The sequence below is a fragment of the Camelus ferus genome, chromosome 16 (assembly GCF_009834535.1).
Source record: "Camelus ferus isolate YT-003-E chromosome 16, BCGSAC_Cfer_1.0, whole genome shotgun sequence".
Taxonomy (NCBI): Eukaryota; Metazoa; Chordata; class Mammalia; order Artiodactyla; family Camelidae; genus Camelus; species Camelus ferus.
Window position 1 is genome coordinate 4,477,187 of NC_045711.1, and position 24,598 is coordinate 4,501,784.

The following is a 24,598-nucleotide window of genomic DNA, read 5'->3' on the forward strand; positions in this document are numbered from 1 at the left end:
GGCACCTAGTGGGTTATGGCCTGGGAGATGCTTCTAGACATCCCACAATGCACAGGACAGCCTCCACAACAAAGAATCATCTCATTCAAAATGTTAATAGTACCACTGCTGAGAAGCCCTGTGCCAAATAAATCAAGGGGCAAGTATGGGCTCATTAAAGGGTAGGGACTATCCATCAAAAACAATAATTTAGTTTTAGAAAAACTGAACTGCCATGTGCCAAATAAGATTAACCTCAATTCATCAAAAAAATATATATATTATCTACATATACAAAAAGGCTTATCTTCCTCTCCATTATAAGCAGGGGAGTTTGCAGGAAGTTTACCAAAGGGGTTAAATCTTTAAAATACAAAGGTATAAGGAAACAAGAAATATCCAGAATATATGTTTTAAAAGATCCTAGAAATCAGTAAGAAACAACCCAAAAAGAAAATGGGCAAATGAGTTGAATAGGCAGTTCACTAAAAGGGATATTCAAATGACCAATAAACATATAAAAAGATGCTCAACCTCACTGGTCACCAGAGAAATATCAATTAAAACATCACACATGCATCAGAATGGCTAAAATTTAAAGAGTGGAAATATCAAGTGCTAACAAGAATGTTGAACAATGTAACTTCCATATACTTCTAGCTGTAGGGTGGAGGGGTGGTGCAAAAATTGGTTCAGCCATTTTGGAAAATGTTAGCAGTATCTACTATTTATTGCTGAACATATGCATGTACTGTGACCAGCAATTCCATTCCTTGGTATACATCTAATAGAAAATCTTTACTTACTTGTAGCAGAATGAACAAGAATGTACAAGAATGTTCATACCAGCATTAATAACCAAAAGCAGAAACCACCCAAATGTCTAACAATTGTAGAATAAACTAATAACTTGCAGAATATTCATAGAAGGAAGTAATACACAGCAACAAGAACTACTACTATATGCAACAACACAAATGAATCTCAGAAATACAGCATTAAGCGGAAGTAGACATACACAAGAGTACAGATATAATTCCATTTCTATAAATAGAAGCAAAACTCATCAATGGGGACAGAAGGGAGGACAGCAATTACCTGTGGAGAGAAAGAACAGTGACTGGAAAAAAGCATGAGAAATATCACCGGGGTGTTGGTTATACCCTATTTTTCACCTAGGAGGTAGTTACAAAAGTGTGTTTACTTTGTGAAAATTCATCAAGCTTACACATAAGATTTGTGCATTTTTCTGTATTTAGGTTATATCTTTTTAAGAAAATTACTTAAAAATATAAAGAGAATGTCAGGATACAACCCAGATTTACCCAATTTGATCCTTGAAGAGACTATTCTAAACAACTCTAACTTACACTAATGTTAAAGTTCAAGTTGTGTACCTATTGACAACTGATTTTTTGTAAAGGCACAAAGGTAATGAAGTGGATAAAGGAGAGCCTTTTCAATAAATGGTGCTGAACAATTAGATACCTACAAGCAAAATAAATGAACTTGGATCCACACCTTGCACCACACACAAAAATTAACTCAAAATGGACCTTAGACCTGAAAGTAAAACCTAAAACTGTATTTGATTAAAAGAAGAAACTTGTTTTCTTGTTTCAAACTATATAAAGCACTCTCAAAACTTAACAATAAAAAAAAATGAGCAGGCAAAAGGTTTGAACAGACATTTCATCAAAGAAGATACACAAATGGCTAATAAGTACATGCAAAGATGATCAATATCATAAGTCATTAGGGAAATACAAATTAAAATCACAGTATCACTACAAGCTTATTAGAATGGCTAAAAAGATTGGCCATACCAGGTGTTGGCAAGAATGTAGAAAAATGGGAACTCTGAATACACTGCTGGTGGGACTATAAAATGGTATAACCACTTTGGGAAACAGTTTGGAAGTTTCTCAAAAAGTTAAACGTAAGTGATTTAGTTATTTACCCAGAAAAATCAAAGTATATATCCATAACAATAACTTATTCATACACAAATTTTCAGAGTAGCTTTATTTTTAACAGTCCAAAACTAGTAACAACTCAAATATACTTCCACAGGTGACTAGAAACACAATTTGTAGCATATCCATACAATAGAACATTATTCAGCAACAAAAAAGGACAAACTGCTGATACATGCAAAAACATGGAAGAATTTCAAAAGAATTATGTTAAGTGAAAGAAGCTAGACAAAATAAGCACACAAACTGTATTATTCCATTTATATAAACTCTAGAAGATACAAACTAATCTGTGGTGACAGGAGATCCGTCGTTGTTGGGGAGGGTGAACTGTAGAGGGGTGGAAAGGAGGGATAACAAAGGGGCAGGAGAAAACTTTTCGAAGGTGATGGATATATTCACTATCTTGATGTCAGTGAAAGTTTCAGGGAGATACACCTTTGTCAAAGCTTATCAAAATGTACCATTTAAACATACACCATTTGTTAGGTAAATTTCAATAAAGCTGTTTTTAAAAAAATACAGATTGTACATAAATATTATAAACCAGAGTCTTATAATTAGCTCCAAGTCAGTTCCATTCATTCACACAAGAAATATTTACCTAGCTCCTACTATATGCCAGGCACTTGCCAGGTATACAGTGGTGAGCAAGCTGGCACAGTCCCTGACCTCATGGAGTATACAGTCTGCAAAGAGAAGCAGAGAGTAATAAAAGGTGCACACAGACACATGGATAATACAAACTGTGACAAGTGCTAGGAAGGAGAGGTACACAGTGAGATGACAGACTACAACAGAGAAACGAAATCTAGTCTGATGGAAAGGTTGATATGGCTCCCTTAAAAAATTGATATTTAAGCTGAGAGCTAAAAGAAGAGCAGGATAACAAGACAAAGAAGGAACTTTTCTCTAAAGAGACACTAATGCAAGCAAAGGGTCTGGAGGCAGGAGAAAGCATGACCCTTTGAAGGAACGGAAAGAAAGCCAAAAGAGTAAAGGGTCAAAACAGCGTAGTCAACACCACTGGCCGCCTCTCCGGCATCTATTCCACCTCCACTTCCTCATTCCTAACAGAATCACACTTTAGTTTAAGCAGCTAGCATCCTCCACTCATCATGTGCTTTGGAGGAAGATGACTCCATCCTTGATTGTAGGAAGTAGACACTGTCTAGACTTAAGTCAATCATGGCGGCCTCTTTTCTCCCTGCCAGTGATTAGCTAAGGAATGGCATAAGTGAAAGCAGGAAAAGGAGTTATTACATGCTCTAAGCAAGAGACGGTAGTTTGGACTAGGGAAGCATCAGTGGAGACAGAGTTTGCTAAAGTTTGCAAGGAGGAATAAGGAAAAGTGTACAGGATGTCTCGTAGGTTTCTGGCTTAGCAAATAAAGGTCAATCCTTTCCATATAGTCAAAGCAGAAGAAGTATTTTTTAAATTAATAATGTTATGTTATTCTTAATATATTTCTCTTAAATAAATCTAATAAGAACTACTTAAAGATCATACTTGAAACATACCTGATCTCATGTAGGATACTGGTCTCAGAAGTTCAGGCAAACATCAAGAATGATTGAGGCTAATTAGATTTTGTCTTACAACACAAATCAAAATATTTTATAAAATTCTAACATATAATTAACAGTACTGCCTACAAATGACATCAATTGCTGACTATCATTCATTTTGCCTTGACTTCTTCAAAAATGATTTAAGCTGGCAAGATGTCTGAATCGATCAAAAGTTAAGCCAAGAATAAAGATTTCTGACCATTCTGTGTGTTATTTAAAATAATTCCAGAGGGGAGGTTATAGCTCAAGTGGTAGAGTGCATGCTTAGAGCACACGAGGTCCTGGGTTCAATCCCCAGTACCTCCTCCAAAATTAAAAAAGCCTAATTACCTCCCCCTGCCAAAAAAATTAATAAATCAAATTAAATTAAAAAATAATAATAATAATTTCAGAGAAATTAGGTGGAAATACATAATCAATTATTCTAATCAAGTTTATCTAAATTAGGTATTATAACAGCGATAAATAAAAATCTTATTACAGATACCAACAGACTCAGGCAAAATATAAACTACCTTGACACACTGACGAAGTGCCACTTCTTTCAGAAGGTGGTGTACTGGGACTGCTGAAATGATATGAAGCTCCTTGGTTCATGTCATTATTTGTAAAATTCTTCGAATGGCAAGTGCAACAACAAGATAATGGTACTTCAGTTTTTTCACTCAAGCTTTCATCCACTGGCTTCCCTAAAAATGAAAGAAACGCATTATAATATTTCTAATTTTAAAAATATTAATCTTCCTCTGCAGGGTTGGTGCACAACCACCCCAATTCGCCCAGGATTGGGAGGTTTCCCAGGATGCAAGATTTTCAGTGCTAAAACCGGGGAAGTGCCTGGCAAATCTCGACAAGGTGGACACCCTTTCTGCAGCATCATGTCAGGACAGGAGAGAAACACTTATGCCAGAAACATTTATAGAGAAATTATCAACAATTTACATAATTTACAAAAATCTAATAATAGTCAAAGATTAATAATGTAATAAAGGCACAACCACTAAAGCATTCATTTATATTGAGATTTATTAAAAAGTCAAGCATAGAGGATTAAAAAAAGACCTAAAGTATATTCTTAATTACTGCTATTTCCCTAAATGAAGAATTTGAAAGCTCAATATATTAATAATGTAAACACACAAGGGTTAAATCATTCCCACATTATACTTCTATTTCAAAAAGAAACATAGTTGATGATATTTCTGATAATGTATCAAAATACATTTTAAGGGCAATATTCAAATGAAATTTAAAAAGTAATTTTAATACTTAAACATAATACAGAATTGTAATAGGTCTACATTGTGTACCTACACTGTATAAATATATACTTCATAGACACAAAAAAAACTGAATAATTAATTTTCTTCTCTATAAACAGTACGGACATTATTGTCCCATCTGCACTATATAAATACTACTAATTTTATTTTTCAGTCTCCCATTTAAATTTTAAGTTATTAACAGATAATTTGATTTTTTCCCAAAGATAAAAATATTTATTTTTATTTTTAATAGTCTTATCAGTAGCACAAGCATCTTCTTTCAAAAAACACATATATATGTATATGTATGTATTTATATACATATACATGCACATACCCATGGTTAACTTTAAATTCTCCTAATACTTTAGGTCAAAGCTATCTAATTATGCAACTAAAATGTATACAATATTTATATTTCAGATACATTATGTATATTAGGTAGTCTTTCACAAAAGTAAACGTTACTGAACATCCGTTAACAAATAAAGTAATGGGAAATCATATAAATTCATAAAAACAATACTACAAAAAAACTGCTTATGTGGCATCCAAACAAGTAGAAAGATCAAATAGAATGTTCTCTTTTTGATGTTATTTCATGTTCTAATGTTATGAAGGGACAGATAAAAAACTATATTAAAGAGTTTACTCAAAAAAGCAATTATTTGTACATGCTGTCTACTCATGATAGCTCCATCTCTTGCTCCTTTTACATACAAATCATCACCTAATTATTTTCATAACTATCTTATGAAAACAAGCATTCCGAGATTCTTATGTACACCCTAAATCATCAAATAAAGGACTACCATGTGTTCAAAATTGTTTTAGGTTTAATTGAACACATTTTGCTATATTGACACTCTTTTGGAAGAATCATAACTGATTATAAAGAAATGTCCTAAAAAACAGTATTCAAATTAACTACAACATGGCTGAATCCTTCTGAATAAAAAGTATTTTATTATATTTTTTCCAGGTCCCATAAGTAACCTGACTATATCAACCAATGACTTACCACTAAGAGATCGTTGCCACGCTAAAGCAGAACAAAGCAAGGCTAAGCTTTTCCCACTTCCCGTGGGGCTCTCCAACAAACAGTGTTGCTTACTATTTAGTCCTCTGACAATCTATCAACACAAAAATAATAAAAAGATCAATAAATAATAATTTACTTCATTAGGGTCTCTCGCCAGATAACAATGAGAAGTAGAGTTACATGCACTTTGGGGAACATAGCAATACAATAGCAGAAAGGAGAACTAGAATTTAGTTAAATCTAGACTTTATGTGTTTATACATTTCCCTAAAATCATGTTAAAGCACATCAAGCACAAAAGAAATGAAAAGCAATTTGTTCCTTACTTATGCAAGCACCATCATTTCTGTAAAACTAGAATACACTAATACCTTTGATGAAATCTTAATGGGGGATACTGTTAGTGGGAGTGTAAATTGTTACAATTACTTTGTACAGAATTAACAACTAGTAAAGTTGAAGATACTCAATGTCAGCAAGTCCAGTCCTTTGTAAATACCCAAAACCTTTCCCACATGAACACAAGGGAAACATTTACATAAGACAGCTCACAGCAGCACTGTTAATAATTGCAAAATTATGTAAACAATCTAAATGACTATCAAGAAGAAAGTGGGTAAATAAAATTCTGGCATATTCGTAAAATGGAACACTAAACAGCAATTAAAATGGATTAACAATCAACCCCATAATGTTAAGCAAAAAAAAAAATCAATTTCTGTACCTAAGTATAGTATCATATCATGGAAAGTTTAAAAATATGTAAAGTAATAGAATTCTAAACTATTTATGGATATATCATATGTAATGAAAGTACAAAAACATGGCTAGGAAAGAAAAAAGACCAAGTTCAGGATACTAGTTATCCTGTTACTCGTAAACAAGGTATAAAGTAAATATGGCAAAATATTAAGGTTTAACAAAACTGGCAAGTTGGTTTACTCAGTTTTGTATATTAATTTTCTATATGATCAAAATACCTCAAAAAATTATGGTAAAAAAATATACTATTCTGAGTAAAAGACAGTAAATATTTTGTATCTCAAAGTAATTCAGTAAGTAGAGCAGTAATTCAGTAAAGTAAATAGAAGTTCCAAATGAGCTAAGAACATTTTCCAGAATGTTCTTATTTGCCTCCTAAACATATAATATACAGTTTAGCAGTGACCAGTATTATTTTTCCGAAGGTTAGATGTACTTCAATTAACCCAGCAAATATTTTTGATCCATTTACTATTGAGAAAATGTAGCCACAGACTCAAAGTTTGTTATGAATTATAAGCAACTGTATCTTAATAAAGACCTAAAATAACTGCTGAAAAATACTTACAGAATTCATCATAGCAAGCTGTGATGGATAAGCTTTACAAGGAAAGTTAATCTTCACCCCACCAATTGTATATTCAGATGACACTGAAGACATCATGCTTTCTTTTTTATTTCAGATTCCTAACTGCAACAGAAATGAAAGTCAATACTGAAACAATGCCATTCAAAGAAAAGTAGATACCTAACAGTAGGTCAGAAGTCTAGAAATAAAAATTGCAATTAGTAAATGTATAAACAGAACAAACAGAAGTAAAAGAATGTCCTACTTTTGTAAATCACAGTGATTAAGAGCATGTCTTGGAATCTGACAAATCTGGATTTGCATCCCTATTCTGCCAAAGCTGTGGACCAGGAGTTGGGCAGTATATCTATACTAGATCAGGTTCTGACATCTCAGATGTGTTACCCTGATCATGTCTCTTCACTTCTCCAGACTAAGATCTTTATCTGTAATAATCTCTAATTTAAAAACTGTTGTAAGGGAGAAAACATTGGCATATAGTAGGTGCTCAGTAGGGTCAGTAGGGCATAATGGAAGAAAAAACAAACTTTGGGGTAAGGCAAGCCTAAATTTGAATTCCATTGTGAATCACTCAACCTCCCAGAGCCTATTTCTTCCCCTGTGAAATGGAGATAGTATTCATCCAATAGGGTTTTTATGAAAACTAGCCAGGCACTGAATTAAGAATTAAATAAGGTAATGTACAGAATGTGCCTCAACTCCAGTATCTGACACAAAGGAAGTGATCTACTTTAATCCCTACCTCTTCTAAACCATCTTTTCTTAACCTAGATCTACAGATGTGATCTCTTGATATCGTATGCATAGTTTTTTCTGCATGACTGAATTTTTTAAAGATAGTCCACAGATTCCTCAGTCCCGGAAATATACTCTAAGGAAATAATCGAAAATAGAGGGGAAATGAAAGACCCTGTTATCAACTGAGGAATTATTTGCAATAGTGGAGAAAAATGGTAAATTCTGGGGATGGAGAGATGGATAAAATACCAGTTTAACAGATTATGAAGCCAATAATCTTAACCATAGTTTACGTGTTCCCAAAGAAGTTAAGCACCACTATTCTATTTTCCAGTTCTAATATTTTGTGGTTCTATTTGTGAGGCTCTAAGAATGAAATTCGGTGGAATTGAACCCCTTAATCTAAACCAACAACTCAAGGCTGGTCTAGGTACTCAGATATAACTAGAAACCCATCCATCCTCGCCCCAGCTGTGGCAACAGGCATTGCAAATTGGGGAAGCTTAGCCCATACATGGATAAAGGACATCCCGACCCATCTGGCTCCCGCCGCCGCCCCCTCCCGCCCAGAGCTAACCCCGGGCTAGTAACAACAGGCCTCTGCTCCGAGGAGTTAAGTGCAGGCTCCCCACCCCACCCCACCCACCCCACCCACTCCAGCCTTTCTTCCCCGTATTCCCTCCTCCCTCAGCAAATCGAGACTCGCGAGGCCCCGATGAGCCAGTCGACACCGCTGGGCCTGCAAGGCGGGTGGACGAAAGCACAAGGCACGCTTCGGGCAGGTTTCGCCCCCTCCCTACGAAAGACAGACTTGCCGCCCTGAGGAAAACCCAAACAACGCTGACTGAGCTCCCGGTCCCAGGAGACAAGGAAACCGAAATCTGCGAGCTAACACAGCGGAGCCCTAGCAGAGGAAGAAGGTTCTACCCTTTCTCGCTTCCTCCCCAGGCTGCCGCTACTCCCGGGCCTGGTGGCGGGCTGCGGCCGCTTCTTTACCTCTTCTCCCGTTCTGCTCTTATCTGCTTCCCGCGGACGAATTCCCGCCTCCCACCCCTCGACTCCCAACACCCAATCGCCCGGCGAGCTCAGGCAACCAATCACCCGCCAAGACCGGAAAACAAGTAACCAATGCCGGCGCGAGGTCAGGGGGCGCGCGCTCCCTGGCACCCAGTGGAAGCCTCCGTAGTCAGAACGGCCCAAGCTACGCTGCGGCACCGGAAGGTGAACACCTGGAGGGTGAACGACTCCCGAGAGTCCTACGGATTTAAAGGAAAAGAGTCTTCTCCCTTGGATTTTTTTTTGAAACTCGTGATTTAAACTGTGCCTCAGTTTCCTTGGGAATTCGAAGTCTCATTTTTAAGGTCTGTAGACCAACGGAGAGGGAACTGTTAAGCCCCGCCGAGTTCTTCTCTCAGCATCCTTAGGGCCACACAATTCAAATTCCGACACTTCAGGCCGCCAGGGCAGGGAAAAGACCGAGGCGGGAGTTACCAGACTGCTGAGCCAAACTAGGCAGAAAGGTTTGATGACCGCTACAGAATCTTGTGATATCCCAGGCTTTCCCAGATGCCACATTCAACCAGAGAAACGCTCACCAGGTCTCCAGCACCAGATCATTATTACCTCTATTAAGGCTTATCAGCCTTATATCCTGCCTAAAGCCAATTTATTCTTTGCCAAGAAATACTTAAGTTTCCTCAAACGTAGGGGTTTAATCATGATTTCGCCAAATTGTTATTTTAAAACAAAACAAAACAAAACTCTAGCCTAAGCTTGGCTCAGATACTTGTGTCCAAAAAAGCAAAACCTGAGACAGTTTATCAAATACCCAGAAATTATTTTGGGGGGAGAGGTTTGCTGCAGGAGGGGGCAGCAAAAGGCGAGTTGATTTGTTCGCCTCACTTTCAGTTTTAACATATCTTCCCCAAATGACAAAACTTAAGTCATAAAAATAAATTATACGCTTTAATTTAGTATTCTCAGGCTCAGAAATTTATCCTTAATAAGTAATCCAAAAGAAAAGGTAATACCTCAATTGATACCAGTGACTATCCTAATGTTAAGGAAAAAAATCATAAACTTCCCAGTCTAGTAGTAATAGGGAGATGGTTATATCAGTTCATTCATTATGAATTATAGAAACTAATTAACTTGAAAAAACTCCGTATTAAGTTAAATGAAAAAAACTAGACTCCAAACTGGGTATTATGAATTCCATTATGTGAAAATACATATGCATAAGCAAGGATGAAGGGAAAGTACAAAAAAATGTTCATTTACCATTAAGATAGTGCAATAAAGGATAATTTATTTTTAAAAAAAACCCTTAAAAATACCTTCAAATTATTATCTTGCTTTTACAAATTTTTTTAAATATCAGAATCTTCTAAGTAACTGCTCCAGGGTAAGTACACTGAATTTTGTCCCCTAAATTCCTAAGGCTCTCAACTGACTCTTACCTTGTATGGCCATTTGATATATGTGACATAACAGAAAGGGATACAGACAGTCCTGGATTCCAGTCCCTTGAACTGTACCTTTCAGGTTAACAGCAGTGAAATGAAACACAAAAAAACTACAAGCTCATTTGATAAAGAATATGAATGTTTATAAACCAATATTCAAAATAGCTGCACACATCTTTTTTTCACTTGAATAAAAAAAAATCACATTGTGACAAATTTTATAACCTTAACTTAAAATACATGAATATTAACATTTACTAATATATTTACACATTTTATTTACATCATCAACAAATCTGATGAAAAACAGCATATGTTATTACTTTAACACAGCAGGTTTTGACCAGTCTTTGGAAATTGATCCAGGAATGTGCACTGCATTTAGTTAGAAAACATATTTCAACCTTTTCTGAACTCCTAGAGGTTACCTACTCACATAAAATATTCCAAAGCCTCAGTTTAAAACAAAACAAAACAGGAGCAGTTGTATTTAATCTCAAGAGACTACAAAACTGCCTTGTTTAAAAGTATGAAAATTCTTATGGTTTGTCTTTAAGTGTATGCTTTTATTTTTTGCATCAAAGTTACTTAATTGAACTTTAAGCATTTAATAGAAGTTATAAATACTGTTGTCGTCTATGGTACTGTGTACTTCATGATTTGAAACAGCTACAAATTAGTTCTTATACCCTTATGAGGTAGGGCCAGTAATAATCCCATTTTACAAAGGAGGAGAATGAGATGTGACTATTTGCTAGTGAAAAGGCTGAAATTTAAATGTGTTCGCTTAAAAACCACGCATTCTTATTAGCCTGCCAAATTTCTTTTATAAGTGAAGAGGTGTGTTTCAAGAGGAGAAGGCAGCGGGGTGGGAGGTTCATTCAGGTATATTTCAGAAAGCAAAGACAAGTACCTTCTACACTGGACACTTCATTAAGGAAAAAAAAATGAGGATTACAGGTTATCTGAATGTATCTGCCTAATCAATGGGAATTATCAACAGAGGACTGCAAAATCCTTCAGCAACATGTTATTTCCCCCTTTTTAATTTTTCCTGAGGTCCAAACACTATATATATATTTTCTAACTTCAAAATCTTCTAAAATTATGATCTGAATTATAATCCTGATGACAAACCAAGAGCTCTTTAATCCAGTGGGTTTTATTGCTCTAAACGTTATTTAGATACCAATGTATTTCCCCCCTCTGACCATTATAAAAATAATCTTTAAAAAAACTAAATGAGACCTCCTTTCAGGTTCTCTGCACAAAGATGTTTCTGTAAACACTTTTAAACCAGTATCTTAAAATTCCAAATTATTCAAGTATCTCTTTAAACATATGGCTTCATATATTGTAAAAACTGAAGCAAATATGTAAAAATCTTAAAATCCTCATCTGTAATTCCACAGAAATCATCTACAAAAAGCTATTTGCCTTTGTTAAAGCCTTCCCAACACTGTTTGGGAACTGGAATTCCATCTTGCATTACTATTACTTGCACTGTAAGTTTTGGAGATTTCTATTTGGATATTTAAACTCCTAAGTTTTTCTGAATTCTCCCTTTCGTTTTTCTCCCTCTCATTATTTCAGCATTGTATTCTGTTACTAACTGACAGTTAAACACTAGGCCTACCCACAGACTCATTTTTATAAGAAATTAAATTAAAGGCATGGCAATTTTTCTTCACTTCAAAAGCTTGATGCAAGGCCAAATTCACTTTTCAGTAATGAGTTTCTTAAATGTGCTCCCAACAGGAAGAAAAGAAAAAAGCTCAGCTGCTACAATAAACATACCAGCAAAGTAGATCCAAAGAAATGCCAATCAAATACAAGCAAGCATAATTCTCAAGAGAGTTCTAAATTGTATTCATGTCGAACTGAATCGCTTTAGTGATTCCAAGACATGACTGTTCCCAATCAGTTTAGCTGTTACAAAATGCAGATTAATTTTGGGTATATGCAGGAAACCGCTTCATGTTTTTTGTTGTTTCGAGTTCTGGTTCTTCTTTAAATTCCACTAACACTCATGTTTATTATTTCAATGATTGTGCTTTCAATACAATGACAGAGCTGTACGTCAGGATCCATGCTTCCAGTGTCCCTCGATCCATTTTTATAAGATGGATCTTTACAGATTCCAGACCATCCACTTGGTTTCTCCTTTATTTGTTGAAGACCTTAAAACATAAGGAAAAATAAATTAATTAAGGCAAGCAATCTGGAAAGGATTTTGGCCTTCCTATCTCAGATATAAAAATAACTCCTGAAATAAGTTACTACTTACGTGTGATAATTGGATCAATGTCTCTTGTCTGGGTGGCAACATCAGAGGCACAGACTTGCCCTATTTGGATCAGCAAAGACATAATATCCTCATAAAGTGGCGGAAATGCTCGACAAAAAGAGACCAAACTTGGCAAAGTTGGCATGAAAAAAGCATATCGCTTAGCCTGTGTTAAAACTGTTGGAAAGAAATGAAACAGAAGTGCTGATTTTACAGCTATAAATTCAACATAAATGGCCAATACAATATAGCAAGCACCAATGTCTGTGCTGAGGACATGAAACTTAGTAGCTTCCTAAGATACAGTCGGCCCTTGCCTTCAGAGAGCTCCCAACCTAGTAGTCAGTTATCACCCAACATATAAACACTTACGTCCAAGCACTGTGACAAGTGCATTACATGCATTACTTCATTCAATTCTCACAACTTTATGAATGAAAAAAGTACTTATATGATACCTATTTTGTATATGAGAAAACCCTTAAATAAACCTTAGAGAGATTAAGAAGCTTGTTCAAGGCCACATAGCCAGTTAGTGGTGGAGCTGGAATAGAACTCAGGCAGTTTAGGGTTTTAACCACTAAAAATTACAAAGAATTATAACATGAATTGAATACAATGGGAAGAAAAATGAATAGGTTATTATGAGAGCACTGAGAGAGAATATGAAATTGACTAAGCCATAAATTTGAAAGACTGAATTATAGCTCATCTCTTCTAAAGTAGTTTATTTTCATACCATTTTACTTAAGAGCCTAGAAGATGGTCGAAATGTTATGGTATGTTTTAGAACTTAAGGAAACAACTAATATATTTATCTCTTATTTATACATATAAATTAGATTTTTCTGGAACTCCAAGCATTTGTAATAAATTGTAACTTGTTTTCTATTGACATAATTACATTCAAAAAGTAGCTCTGATTTCCATTTATAAAATGTGGGAAGCTTAGTGTATTTACCATAAATCTGTACACAGTCGTTCACAAAGTGTAAGCTACAACTTGCCTACCTGTTCATCTCCTCTACACTACACATCACATTTGTAATACGAAAATTTTCAAAAGAATAATTCAAAAGATGGCATCAATTAAACTACTAGCGACACAGAAAACATGGTGTCATTAATTCGGAAAAAAACACGTACTACTTTATGTTAGAAATTTTTGTTATTGATGTTGGTTGGCTACACACCTGTTAGCAAAGTTCCCATGACATTGACAGCTAAGCGAGCCACACTGAGTGACTTTGGTAATGCATACTGGATACATAAATGAGAAAGCAGCTGGATAGCAAATATCTGCAATACAGAATCCAAATATTACATGTTTCTGAAGAATACCTTTAAGTGTTAAAAATTATAAAACATTTTATGTAATGAGCAAGATTAGAGGGAGATCAAAATTTTCCTGAAGTTCCAAAATGCTCATTACCTGTTTTTCAAGTTCTGGTTGTGCAATAAGTTCAGGTATGAAATCCAGACAGATGTGCATAGATGGAATTCCCGCGACTGTCAGAGGTAAAAGTTCACATGGATAACCCTATCTCAACAAGAAAGGGGGAAAAGTTAGAAATAAAATAACTATAAGTCAAATATAGATAAAAATACAAAGGCAGGTTTCATTTCCTTTATGTAAAAACTGCTCAGAAGATTACAATGCCCTACGTGTATGCAGGCATTTCATCTCTCTGCTGCACTAAAATAGAGATAAATTATATGAACATTTTATATGGATGAAAAAAATATTTTTTTAATCTGGACTTTAAAAAAAAAAATCTGGATTTTTCTCCATATTGCAAAGGACATGTTTGTTTCCATGATCTCCAGTTTCTAAATGATTCCCACTAATTTATGACTCAAAACCACCTCCCAAAATAAAGTTCAACCACAAAGCATCATTCTTTGAAGCCAGACCTGAAAGTGAACAAGCTTAGCAATGTTGGGATCCGCAATGTACATTTGGTGCAACAGACAACAGATAAGGCACTGGACTTCCCGAAGGTTACAGAGCAAGTTGTCTTCTTCTTCCTCCATTCCCTTATTTGGAGTGCTGGCAGTAATAACACTTTGAACATTCCTTATCAAGCTGTCTGGATTGACACCCCTTGCCTTCTCTTCTTCAGTAGGTAAGCAAATCTCCAAGAGAATCTGGACAGCTGCACTATCCTACAAGCAAAGAAAACACAGTGAATTTAAGACGTTTCTGAGAAGTTTGTTTGAAAACCAAATCTGATTTTGTTTTCACATGAACAGATGTGATAAAAAAAATCACTTTCCAAAAAAAAAACAAAAACAAAAAACAAAGACGCACTTCCAAGAGCAAATGTGTACAATCTAAATGGCAGTGATTCTCACCTTTTTTAGGGCCATGAACCCTTTTAAGAATCTGAAGAAAAGTGTACCCCCTCTCAGCATAAAAATTAACATACGTAAACATATTGCACAATTTCAGGGTGGTCACATCTCTCTAAGGCAGATCCATGGACCCACTGTAAGAACACCTACTAAAAGAGTATTCTGATCCAAAATGGGCCCAAGACAAAAGCTGACTTCTAACCAGCATCTCCTTTCCTTCCTCTTAAATTCCTACTTCCCTCAGGATCCTATCTTGTAGTCGCCTCTTTTTCTCATCTCTGAAGATGGTGGTTGATAATTAATGCCTAAAAGTCACTCCCCGAAGCTCCTTTCCCTTTTAATTTGAAGGTGTGCTTTTTAAGGCTCTGGTTTGGCAAGGAAAGATTCTGCCCTACCAGCCATTCCACCTGTACAACTCGTTACTCAGTCTACAAGCTTGAGTGTCATTTCATGAAAAAGTAGTTTCCTGAGGGGTGATCTACTTGAAACTTTACTCTATAATCATCATTATTCTTGAGTTGAGGAGTTTTGGGTCTGGGGTTGTTAATTATCTTCTGTTGTTTTTGTTTGTAAACTCTGGAGCCAGACTGCCTAGTGTTGAATCCTACTTTCACCATTTACGAAATGTATAACCTTCAGCAAGTCACTTAACCTCTCTGGGTCTCATTTTCCTAATCTGTAAAAATGGAGAAAATACTCTTATACTCATAGATTGGTTGTAAGTATTAAATGAGTTAATACACATAAAGAATTTAAAATAGCACCCAGCATATAATCAGCATTATATAAATGGTAGTTACTACCATCCTCAATCCCTTATCTGAAATTCTGAGGGTCAGATTTATTTTAGAAGTCAGAACTGTTTTTCTGTAATATTATATAATACCTCCAGGAGAGACTAAGGTAGCACACTGTAATCAAACATCGTAATATTTCTGCAGCAAAACATACCAATATTCACATTAAGTGGGATAAAGGCCATAAATAGCTTCACATCAATTCAGGTCAAGTTTTGCCACAAATGAGGTCACACCAGGTCAGGTTTTTCTGCCAACTGAATTACCAAAAAGAATGCTTCAGTTTTCATAGCTTTCTGGACTTCTGTATTACAGATAAGGGATTGTGGACATATATTATTACTCTAATTCTCTTTATTGCCAATGAAAGGATTTCAGAAAATGTATTTCCAACTAATAAAACATTTCTACTTTGAAGGCCCTCAAACTGTTTTAACATTCAGTCATCGCACATGTTTTGCAGTAGTCAAAACTGACTATCTAAGGCTTCAGTAAATTCTACATTGTTATAAAACTTTTCTAAATATCAAATTGAACCTGCTGATATTGTCATAGTATTTATCACTGCCTGGCATTTTGTTATATATATACTTCTCCTTGTTTATCTGTCTCCACCATTTAATTTTTTTCCACCATTTGATTTTAAGAAAAAACTCTTAAATTTGGTTAAAATGTCAATCTCATGTAGATGGCTATTAAACTAATACCATGAAGATTATTCCTGATTTTAATAATATAAACCATCTGCTATTCAGAGGCAAAGCCAACACCACTATAATATATGTTCTGTAATAAAAGGAATGTACAATATGTCATCACTGTATATAGACGACATAATATGCCATCTATTTAATTGGTTACATTAGCAGGGAAGCCTTTGCCCTTATTTAGTTTTTACCTGAGCAGCCAGTAAGGCATTTTTCAATTCCTCTCTGGTAACTTCTGGGCCATCAGCTTGTCCAACTAAACCTATTGTATTATTCTGAGAAGGCCTGTCTTGCTCTGCAGTTTCCTTGAGATGTGCACTAAGGTAGGCTTTGGATGCAAGAAGATACCCATTCAACATATGTAGAGTAATATCCATCAGTGGGGGGCATCTAAACACAGAAAGAAGAAAAGGAAAATACATGAGAAGGAATATAAATTTATAAATTTACCAGAGCATGATCAATCAGTTTAAGTAATTAGAAAAAATTGAACAGTACCTGAAAACCTGAAAATAGTAGAAAAGTAACACTTTTCTTTTCCTACTGAAATACTCATTCACAAAATCAAAGTTTAATATACATATGTAATTCTCTTTAAGGTTGTATAAATAGTATTATCTATTTCATCTTATCAGCTAAAGTCAAATATAATGAATGCCCAAGAGAAAAGGCATTCCTTTTTACCAAAATATGGCACTGCCAATAAATCTCTTCAAAATAGCTGTCTGCAAAGAAAAAAATCATCTGTTAATTGATTAGATGAAAGAGACTAGAATAGAATATTTATTCTTTCTACTCCTGTTTTTCCTTTGGAACTAGACAACTCTGTATTTCAAGAGCACTTCATCCACTTGAACTGGTAAGTTATTTACTGAGCCTTAGTCTCCTCAACTATAAAATGAATATAGCTATTCATTCCTCAAAAATTATCATAAATTAAATTTAAATGAGATAAGAATAGATATAAGAATTAAATATAAAAAAGGAAACAAAAAAAGGTAATATGGGAACCACCAAAATTTTAAAACCCAAGCCCTTAGAAAAACGTGACAATGCCACTTCTCAGCCTCTAACAGACTGACCATAAACAGGCACTACAGCTTTGTTTTTAACTGTGAGACACTGGAAACAGCTTAAATGTCCATCAATATGGCAACTGTTTTTCTGCAATGTCCAAATTTTCTATAATAAGTGTGCAAGTATTAATAGTGAAAAAATGTTACTGGTTAAATAAATCATTGCAATGTTTCCCCAAATGGAAGGTAAGAATCACCTGGAATATTTATTCTGAAAAAGAAAAAAAGTCCTAAGCTCCACCAGACATTCTTAATTAGAGTTTCTGGAGGACAGGTCTGTATATATGGAATATTAATCTATAGATGGAATACTATGCAACAGTTAAAACAATGAGATGGAACTATGCATACTAATATGGAAAACCTGTTGAGAGCATTAAGTTTTTTTAAAAGTATAAAAATAAAACCTATAGTAAAATACCACTTACAGTTTTTAAACGACCCAAAACAAAAAAAGTAAGTATTTCTATTTATAAATTTGTAAATACATAGAAAATAAAACTACATACACACAAGATTATGACAACTAAGTTTCCTCTAGAGATGGAACTGGGATTGATCAAAAGTAGCCAAAGAGGAGTTTTGCTTTAACAGTGGCAGCGTGGTAGATATAAGAGAACAAGACTTTTCACTGTACACCTTTTTCCTGTTTGTGCACTTATCAACGTATATTATGAAACTTTTCATGCATACATAAGAGGGAATATTATAATGAACCTCTAAGAACTCATCACCCACAGTTATCTACACGTAGCTAGTCTCATTTCATCTACACCCTCACCCACTGCCCCATCACCACCATGGATTAGTTCAAAGCAAATCCAAAATGTCACATCTTTTTATAGTTTGATATTTTTAAAAACCATTTGAATGATCACTTGGAAAAAATTAAATTTTAAAAAGTGAACAAAGTTAAAAAGCAAAGTGAACAATAAAAGAAAAAAACTGCTATATATATATATGTATATGTATACAAAGTGCTGATATCCTTTATAGATAAAGAGCTCTTCAAATCAAAAAAGGTAAGCATTCCAATGGAAAACTAGGCTAAAAATATAAAGAAATACTAATAGCCAATAAGTAGATTAAAATATTCAATCTAACCAAAAAAAATTAAAATGGGAATTGACTTTTCGCTTATCAAATTGGAAAATCCTATATAAAATAGTGTAGGAAAGTGCACAATATCGAACACTACTATGGGAATGTAAACTGGTTCAGCCCTTCTGGATGGCAGAGTGAAAACAATGAATCAAAAGACTTGAAAATGAGTATGTTCCTTCTGCCCCGATAATTACATTTTTAAGAATCTGTTCTAAGGAAATAGTACACAGAACCATGACCACAGCACTATCAATAACAAAAAATGGAAATAAAATATCCAACAATATGGGATTGAGTTAAGCATAGATAATCTATGTGGAATACTATGTAGCCAATTACTATAAGAATATCTATTAACATGAGAAAAGGTTCACAAGTTGTTAAGTGAAAGATCCAGGCTACAAAAACATTTCATACATCATGAAAGCATAATTTAACAACTTCCTGAACAACTGGAGGTGATTTAGGTGAAAGGTTACCTACTTACGTGGATTTTTAACACTGATAAATTGTTCTAGAAGCGGCTTTTCTCTAGAAGTATTATTTACTGTTGTTTTCCTTTTATTAAATAGACACTTAATGTCATCTACACTGTTTATTCTTCTTCTGATTCCTATTTCCTCTGAGACTTCAATCTCACCAAATCTTATTTGGTGATTCTGCAGGTTTTGTCATTTCAAGAATCTCATCCCCAGGGTTAAAAAGACAGATGAGTATATCAGAGTGTATCCTACCTAGTTAGTCTTCTCCACTCCAGTTTCTCTTCCCTCTAAACCATCTGTCATGAAGCATCTCTTCTTGAGTTACCACCTAAATGACCTCTTCAGCCTAACATTCAAGGCCCTCCATAGTCTGACTCCAACCTAATATTCCAAATCTAATGTTCTCAAAAACTTAGCCCTCCACTCCAAGCCTTTTTCATTCTTGCTTCTACACTTTTCTCACACTATTCTTCTTCATACAATACCTTCTTTGACCTCCTAACCCCATCACTGTAGTATCTATCTATTCATCTAAATCCTGTTTCTACCCTTAAAATACAAAACAGGTCTCACTTCCTCCTGAAACTTTTAACAGCATTCATTTACTACACCATCACCTACATATAGTCACATTACCTAGCTTTCCATGTATTTGTCTTCTTTCCCCATAAAGATGATCATCACTTTAAAGACAGGCCCCTTGAGTTGTATACTTTTGTTATTATTTAGCTTAGCAACTAGAAATTCAAATATGAATGATGTCAATTAATTCTGCCTCTTGAGGTGAAGCTACTTCAAGGCAACTGATTAAGTTCAGCAACTGGCAAGGAATTACAGACAAACGTGGAGTCAATGAAGCTAACATCACAATCAAGGAAGCCACAAAGGTCACAGTTTTAATGCATGTCACGGTTCACAATACCAATTTTTTGGAAAGCCTTTTCTGACAATGTTAGCAGAAATAGTATTATTCTTTACTATCTTGACTTTGAAAGGACAGCCACTATTGGGGGTTGCCAAAACCAACAATGACATTTTGCCAAGGCTAGGTTTTATTAATCACATTTTAAATATTAAACTGAATATATAATTCATGAATACAGACAACCAAAACAAACAAACAAACAAAAAAACACTTCACAGGTTATACTGCCAAGTTCTCTACAAGAACACTAAAATATAATTTTATACTGAATTTCTGCAATGTCCTTTGACGCTCCAAAGCATAACTCTAAGAAATAATAAAAATGAAACTCAAATGACACATACCTGTGTACCCTCTGATCACATCTCAGCACAATGAGAGGATCTATCATCAGGTCATTCTGAGTATACTTTTGCTGTCGTACAAACTTTATTGAGGGCTGAAGTGCATTAACTGTCATTACCCACAGCCTGGTGAGAAAATAATCATATGTTTAAAAAACACTGTATCATAACTGAAACCTGTAGCCATCCAGGCCCTTCTGTCTTAGAAAGATATATTTAGGAAAAAATTTAAAAATTGGTATAAATGAACTTGGAAAAATTAAAAACTATAGAACTCTAACCTATTATTATGTCTCTGAAATAAATGAAGATAAAACAATAAACACAAAGTAGTTTCAAAAATCTTCAGTTATAATGGAATCATGGCCTGTGAAGTGAACATTTGAATTAAAAATACCTCAATTATACCACACTTGCTCTATGACTCTGTATAAGTCATTGAGCCTCTCTGAACTGTTTCCTCACCTGTAAAATAGGAATATAATACCTGTAAAGGAAACGATATGCACCAAAGCAATTTGAAATTGTAACTGGCCCCCAAAATTAAGTCATTGTTCTGTATTTATCATCACAGAATCTCAATGTGAGATGTCACTTTGAGATTAGACATCAAAACACTATAAAAGTGGTTACTAACCTGACTACACACCAGAATGACTAAGGGATATGTCAATATGGAGGGTGTCTGATCTCTTACAGGGAAGATCATGAGTTTACCAACCCCATCTCACACACAGCTTGCCCACTTTTAAATGAGCAGACAGCCAAGGATCATCAGATATTTAAAGGATAAGCGTCTACCTTGAGAAAGATTAAAATATACAAACAGAAAGAAAGGAATGCCAAAGAAACAGAATATATAGTTAATATCCTTATAGGTTAGAATATCTCATATATGAAACAAGAACAGGAGGCATTTACAGATACTCAGATAAAAGCTCTTAGAAATTAAAACTATAGCAGAAATATTTTCTATTCAAAGGAAAGATCAGAAGATAACACAGAGGAAATATCCAGCAAGTGTATTCAAAAGATAAATTTAAAAATAAAGGAGAAAATAAAGAGTAAGCCTAAGAGGTTTAAAAGGGTTTAAACTTCATTTTTTTTTTAAATTCCAGAAAACAGAGGGGGAGGCTAAAGATAAAATCCTACACTTAGGCTAAATAACAGTCACATGTGAGGGGAAGAATAAAAATCTTTTCACACATGAAAGTCTCAAAAAAGAAAAAAAAGTTTCCCAAACACCCTTTCTCAGGAAGCAACTTGGGTGTGAGTTCCACTCACTGAAATAAGGACCTAAACTAAGAAAGAGAAAAACATGGAATCCAACCAAGAGACAAAAGCAATTCCAGATGGCTACTGTCTGTGCATGTCCCAGACTGAAACATAAGGATGAAAAGCTCTGAAAAGGTTTCCAAGAAAAACTGTTACTGCTGTTACCTGATGTGTTACAACTAACTGTAATGTAAATTTCCCCTCAGTAACAGAGTTTGAGGGTGAATTAGTTCTTGATACAAAAAAACAAAAAACCTGAACAAATGGAAAAGAGGCAAACAGCTCAGAGTTTTGTGTGTGGGGTGGAGAGGGGGGCAGTTGCTTAAGAGAGAAATTGTAATCAAAGAATATCTTATAGATCAACTATAACACTTATGTAATTACAATAACTGTTGAATGTTTCTCTAACCAGAAATTTTGATATAACTGTGTTGAGAGAAATGGGAGAAGGGAGAGTATGTGTTTAGATAAGTGCTAAATCTTCATCTTGTGTAGTAGAAAGTCAAAAGATAATCTTTAAATTGGAAAGCCAGGAAATTACAGGATAACTATAAGCATATGATTGAGATATGTGGTGGGATATAAATGCCAGAATGAAAAATCAACTTATGTGCATTCATTAATTTGATATAAGTAAAAAAATCAAATTTAAAAAGCATAAATATTCCTGGACCTACTGAATCAAAATCTCAGGGAAGCCCAGTATTTGTCTATAGAGCTAACCAGGTGTTTTGATGCAATCTGTGGACCAGTACAGGCCCATTTGACTAAAGACAAAATAACGAATCCAGTGTTCTCTTAAACTTTAATGCACATTAGAATCACCTGGGGAATCCTTAAAAAAATACTAATGCCCGACTCCCACTCACAGACACTCTGATTTAATTGGCATGGGTTACAAGTTGGGGATCAGGAGTCTCAAAAGCTCTCCAGGTAATTTTAATATGCAGCAGAATTTGGAGTCACTGCAAAGATGCAAGACACAATGGTAACCTAAATCACGATTAGCCACAAATGACTCTACACGAGAACTTACTTTTTAAAAACTTTCTCGAGTTGGAAATATTTTAAGGTATCTCTATGTCTCCTAAGATGAAGTTCATTCTTTAAAGTTATAACTGCTCTTTAATTAGTGGTCTTCAGAAGGGATTTATATTGTTAAATAGTAAACAATTTTTTTCAACATTAAAGTTTAGGTTATTGTAAATAATCACTGCTATACACTCATCTATTATTACACATAACAGTACACTGAAATTACCTTCTAGGCATCACGGTATTAAGAACCATCCACTAGTTTATTGACCGTTTGAAGAATTCGCCGGGGAACTCCTGAATTCAACAGCTGGTTCATATTGGATGTTAAAACTTCTGCATATGGTATAAGTTCGCTGGCAGAGAGCAGGGTCAAGTGTTCTAGAATCTGCATCACTTGTGTGTGACTCACTGGGACAGCTGAAAATGCTAAAAGGAAAACTTAGTAGTCAACCTAAATTCTATACAGCTTACCAAATAGGGAGTAATACTGCCCTATCAGGCTACAGGCCAAACAAATAAAGAAAACAATATTGCTTAAAAACAGTAAAATGTTCAACCCTAGCCAAAGTATTGCCTTTGGTAGGAACATCCATTTGAAAAATTCAAACTTCTTGACACCATCCTCTGGGTAGCCTCCTCTGTGGACTGTAAGCACCCAGCAAATTGCTGTTAGTAAAAAAATACCTAGAACTGTGCTCCTTCAATAGAATACTCACTAACCTCTTCTAACAACTGAGCACTTGAAAGGTGGCTAGTCCAAAATGAGATGTAAGTGTGAAATAACACACCACATTGCAAAGGGTTAGTAGGGAAAAGCTGTAAAATATCTCACTAATAGTTTTTTTTTATGTTGATTACATGATGAAATGATCATATATCAGATATATTAGGTTATATAAAATAATTATTAAAATTGTGCCTTTTTTTTACTTTTTTAATGTGGCAATATATAGAAAGTTTAAAATTATGTGTGTGGCTCACATCACATTTCTATCTGAGAGTGCAGCTCTAGAACATTGTCAACAGCAAATACACTGTTCTATTCTATGATACTTATTTCTGACCAGTTTCATAAACTCAAAGAGAATTACTTTAAATATATTCACCAAAACATTATTATATCCCCGGGAAAATTCTGCATGATCTTAAGATTTCAATGAGCCTAACAACTCTCTGTACCACTAAAGGTGTAAAAGGGTACCAACTTACTATACCTTCTTGAAGTTGTTTAGGAGAGTGGTTTTTGGCATTATTAGTCAGGAGCATTCGCCTTAACAGGGTATCAGTCCCTGTGATTTCTTCTTCACAGATCCAATCATCCACGATGCATAAATGTGGGTAGTTAGTTGCAAGGAGACGTAGTAAAGCAGAATGTAAGCCTTGAAAAGTTACAAGAAACCAAATGGATTCTTCATTCTTAAATTACAAAAATCTTCTCTCTCCTCTTCCCCGTCTCTTCTCTCCCTTTCATTTTCAGCAAGCCAAAGAAATCTGCACTTCTTACACATGTATATATACTACAGCTTGAACTTCTGTTCAGTCATACAGCCAAAGAACCTGCTTGAAGATTCTGATGTGATCTGATACACAGGAAACTGGAAACCACTACTTTTATCAAAAGTTGTCCAGCTTTCTTCCACCCTATCCCAGCATAAAAGTCTCCCACCAGGAAACGTTGTTTGACAGAGCAGTAGTTCAAGAGTTGAGTGGGGAGGAAAGAAAAAGAAGGTAAAGGAATGTTCATTTGGGGGAGATCATATAAGGTTTGAAAAGGGCCTCACTCAGAAATTCTGATAGGTTTCTACAGAACGTGGCCTCTCC

The 24,598-nt window shown here is 34.9% G+C and overlaps 2 protein-coding genes across 2 annotated transcripts in view; both read right to left on the bottom strand.

Annotated features, from left to right (window-relative positions):
• BRIP1 (BRCA1 interacting protein C-terminal helicase 1) overlaps positions 1–9,115 on the bottom strand; it is a 136,900-nt gene extending 127,785 nt beyond the window's left edge. Inside the window, 4 exon segments of the mRNA XM_032498371.1 lie at positions 4,042–4,215; positions 5,813–5,924; positions 7,164–7,286; positions 8,919–9,115. Coding sequence (XP_032354262.1) covers positions 4,042–4,215; positions 5,813–5,924; positions 7,164–7,259 — 382 coding nt within the window. The 5' untranslated portion in view covers positions 7,260–7,286; positions 8,919–9,115.
• A 1,098-nt stretch (positions 9,116–10,213) lies between these two features.
• Positions 10,214–24,598, bottom strand: part of INTS2 (integrator complex subunit 2) — a 44,036-nt gene continuing 29,651 nt past the window's right edge. Inside the window, 10 exon segments of the mRNA XM_032498374.1 lie at positions 10,214–12,567; positions 12,675–12,851; positions 13,868–13,973; positions 14,107–14,214; positions 14,589–14,840; positions 16,725–16,923; positions 20,465–20,590; positions 23,001–23,032; positions 23,034–23,203; positions 23,992–24,156. Coding sequence (XP_032354265.1) covers positions 12,398–12,567; positions 12,675–12,851; positions 13,868–13,973; positions 14,107–14,214; positions 14,589–14,840; positions 16,725–16,923; positions 20,465–20,590; positions 23,001–23,032; positions 23,034–23,203; positions 23,992–24,156 — 1,505 coding nt within the window. The 3' untranslated portion in view covers positions 10,214–12,397.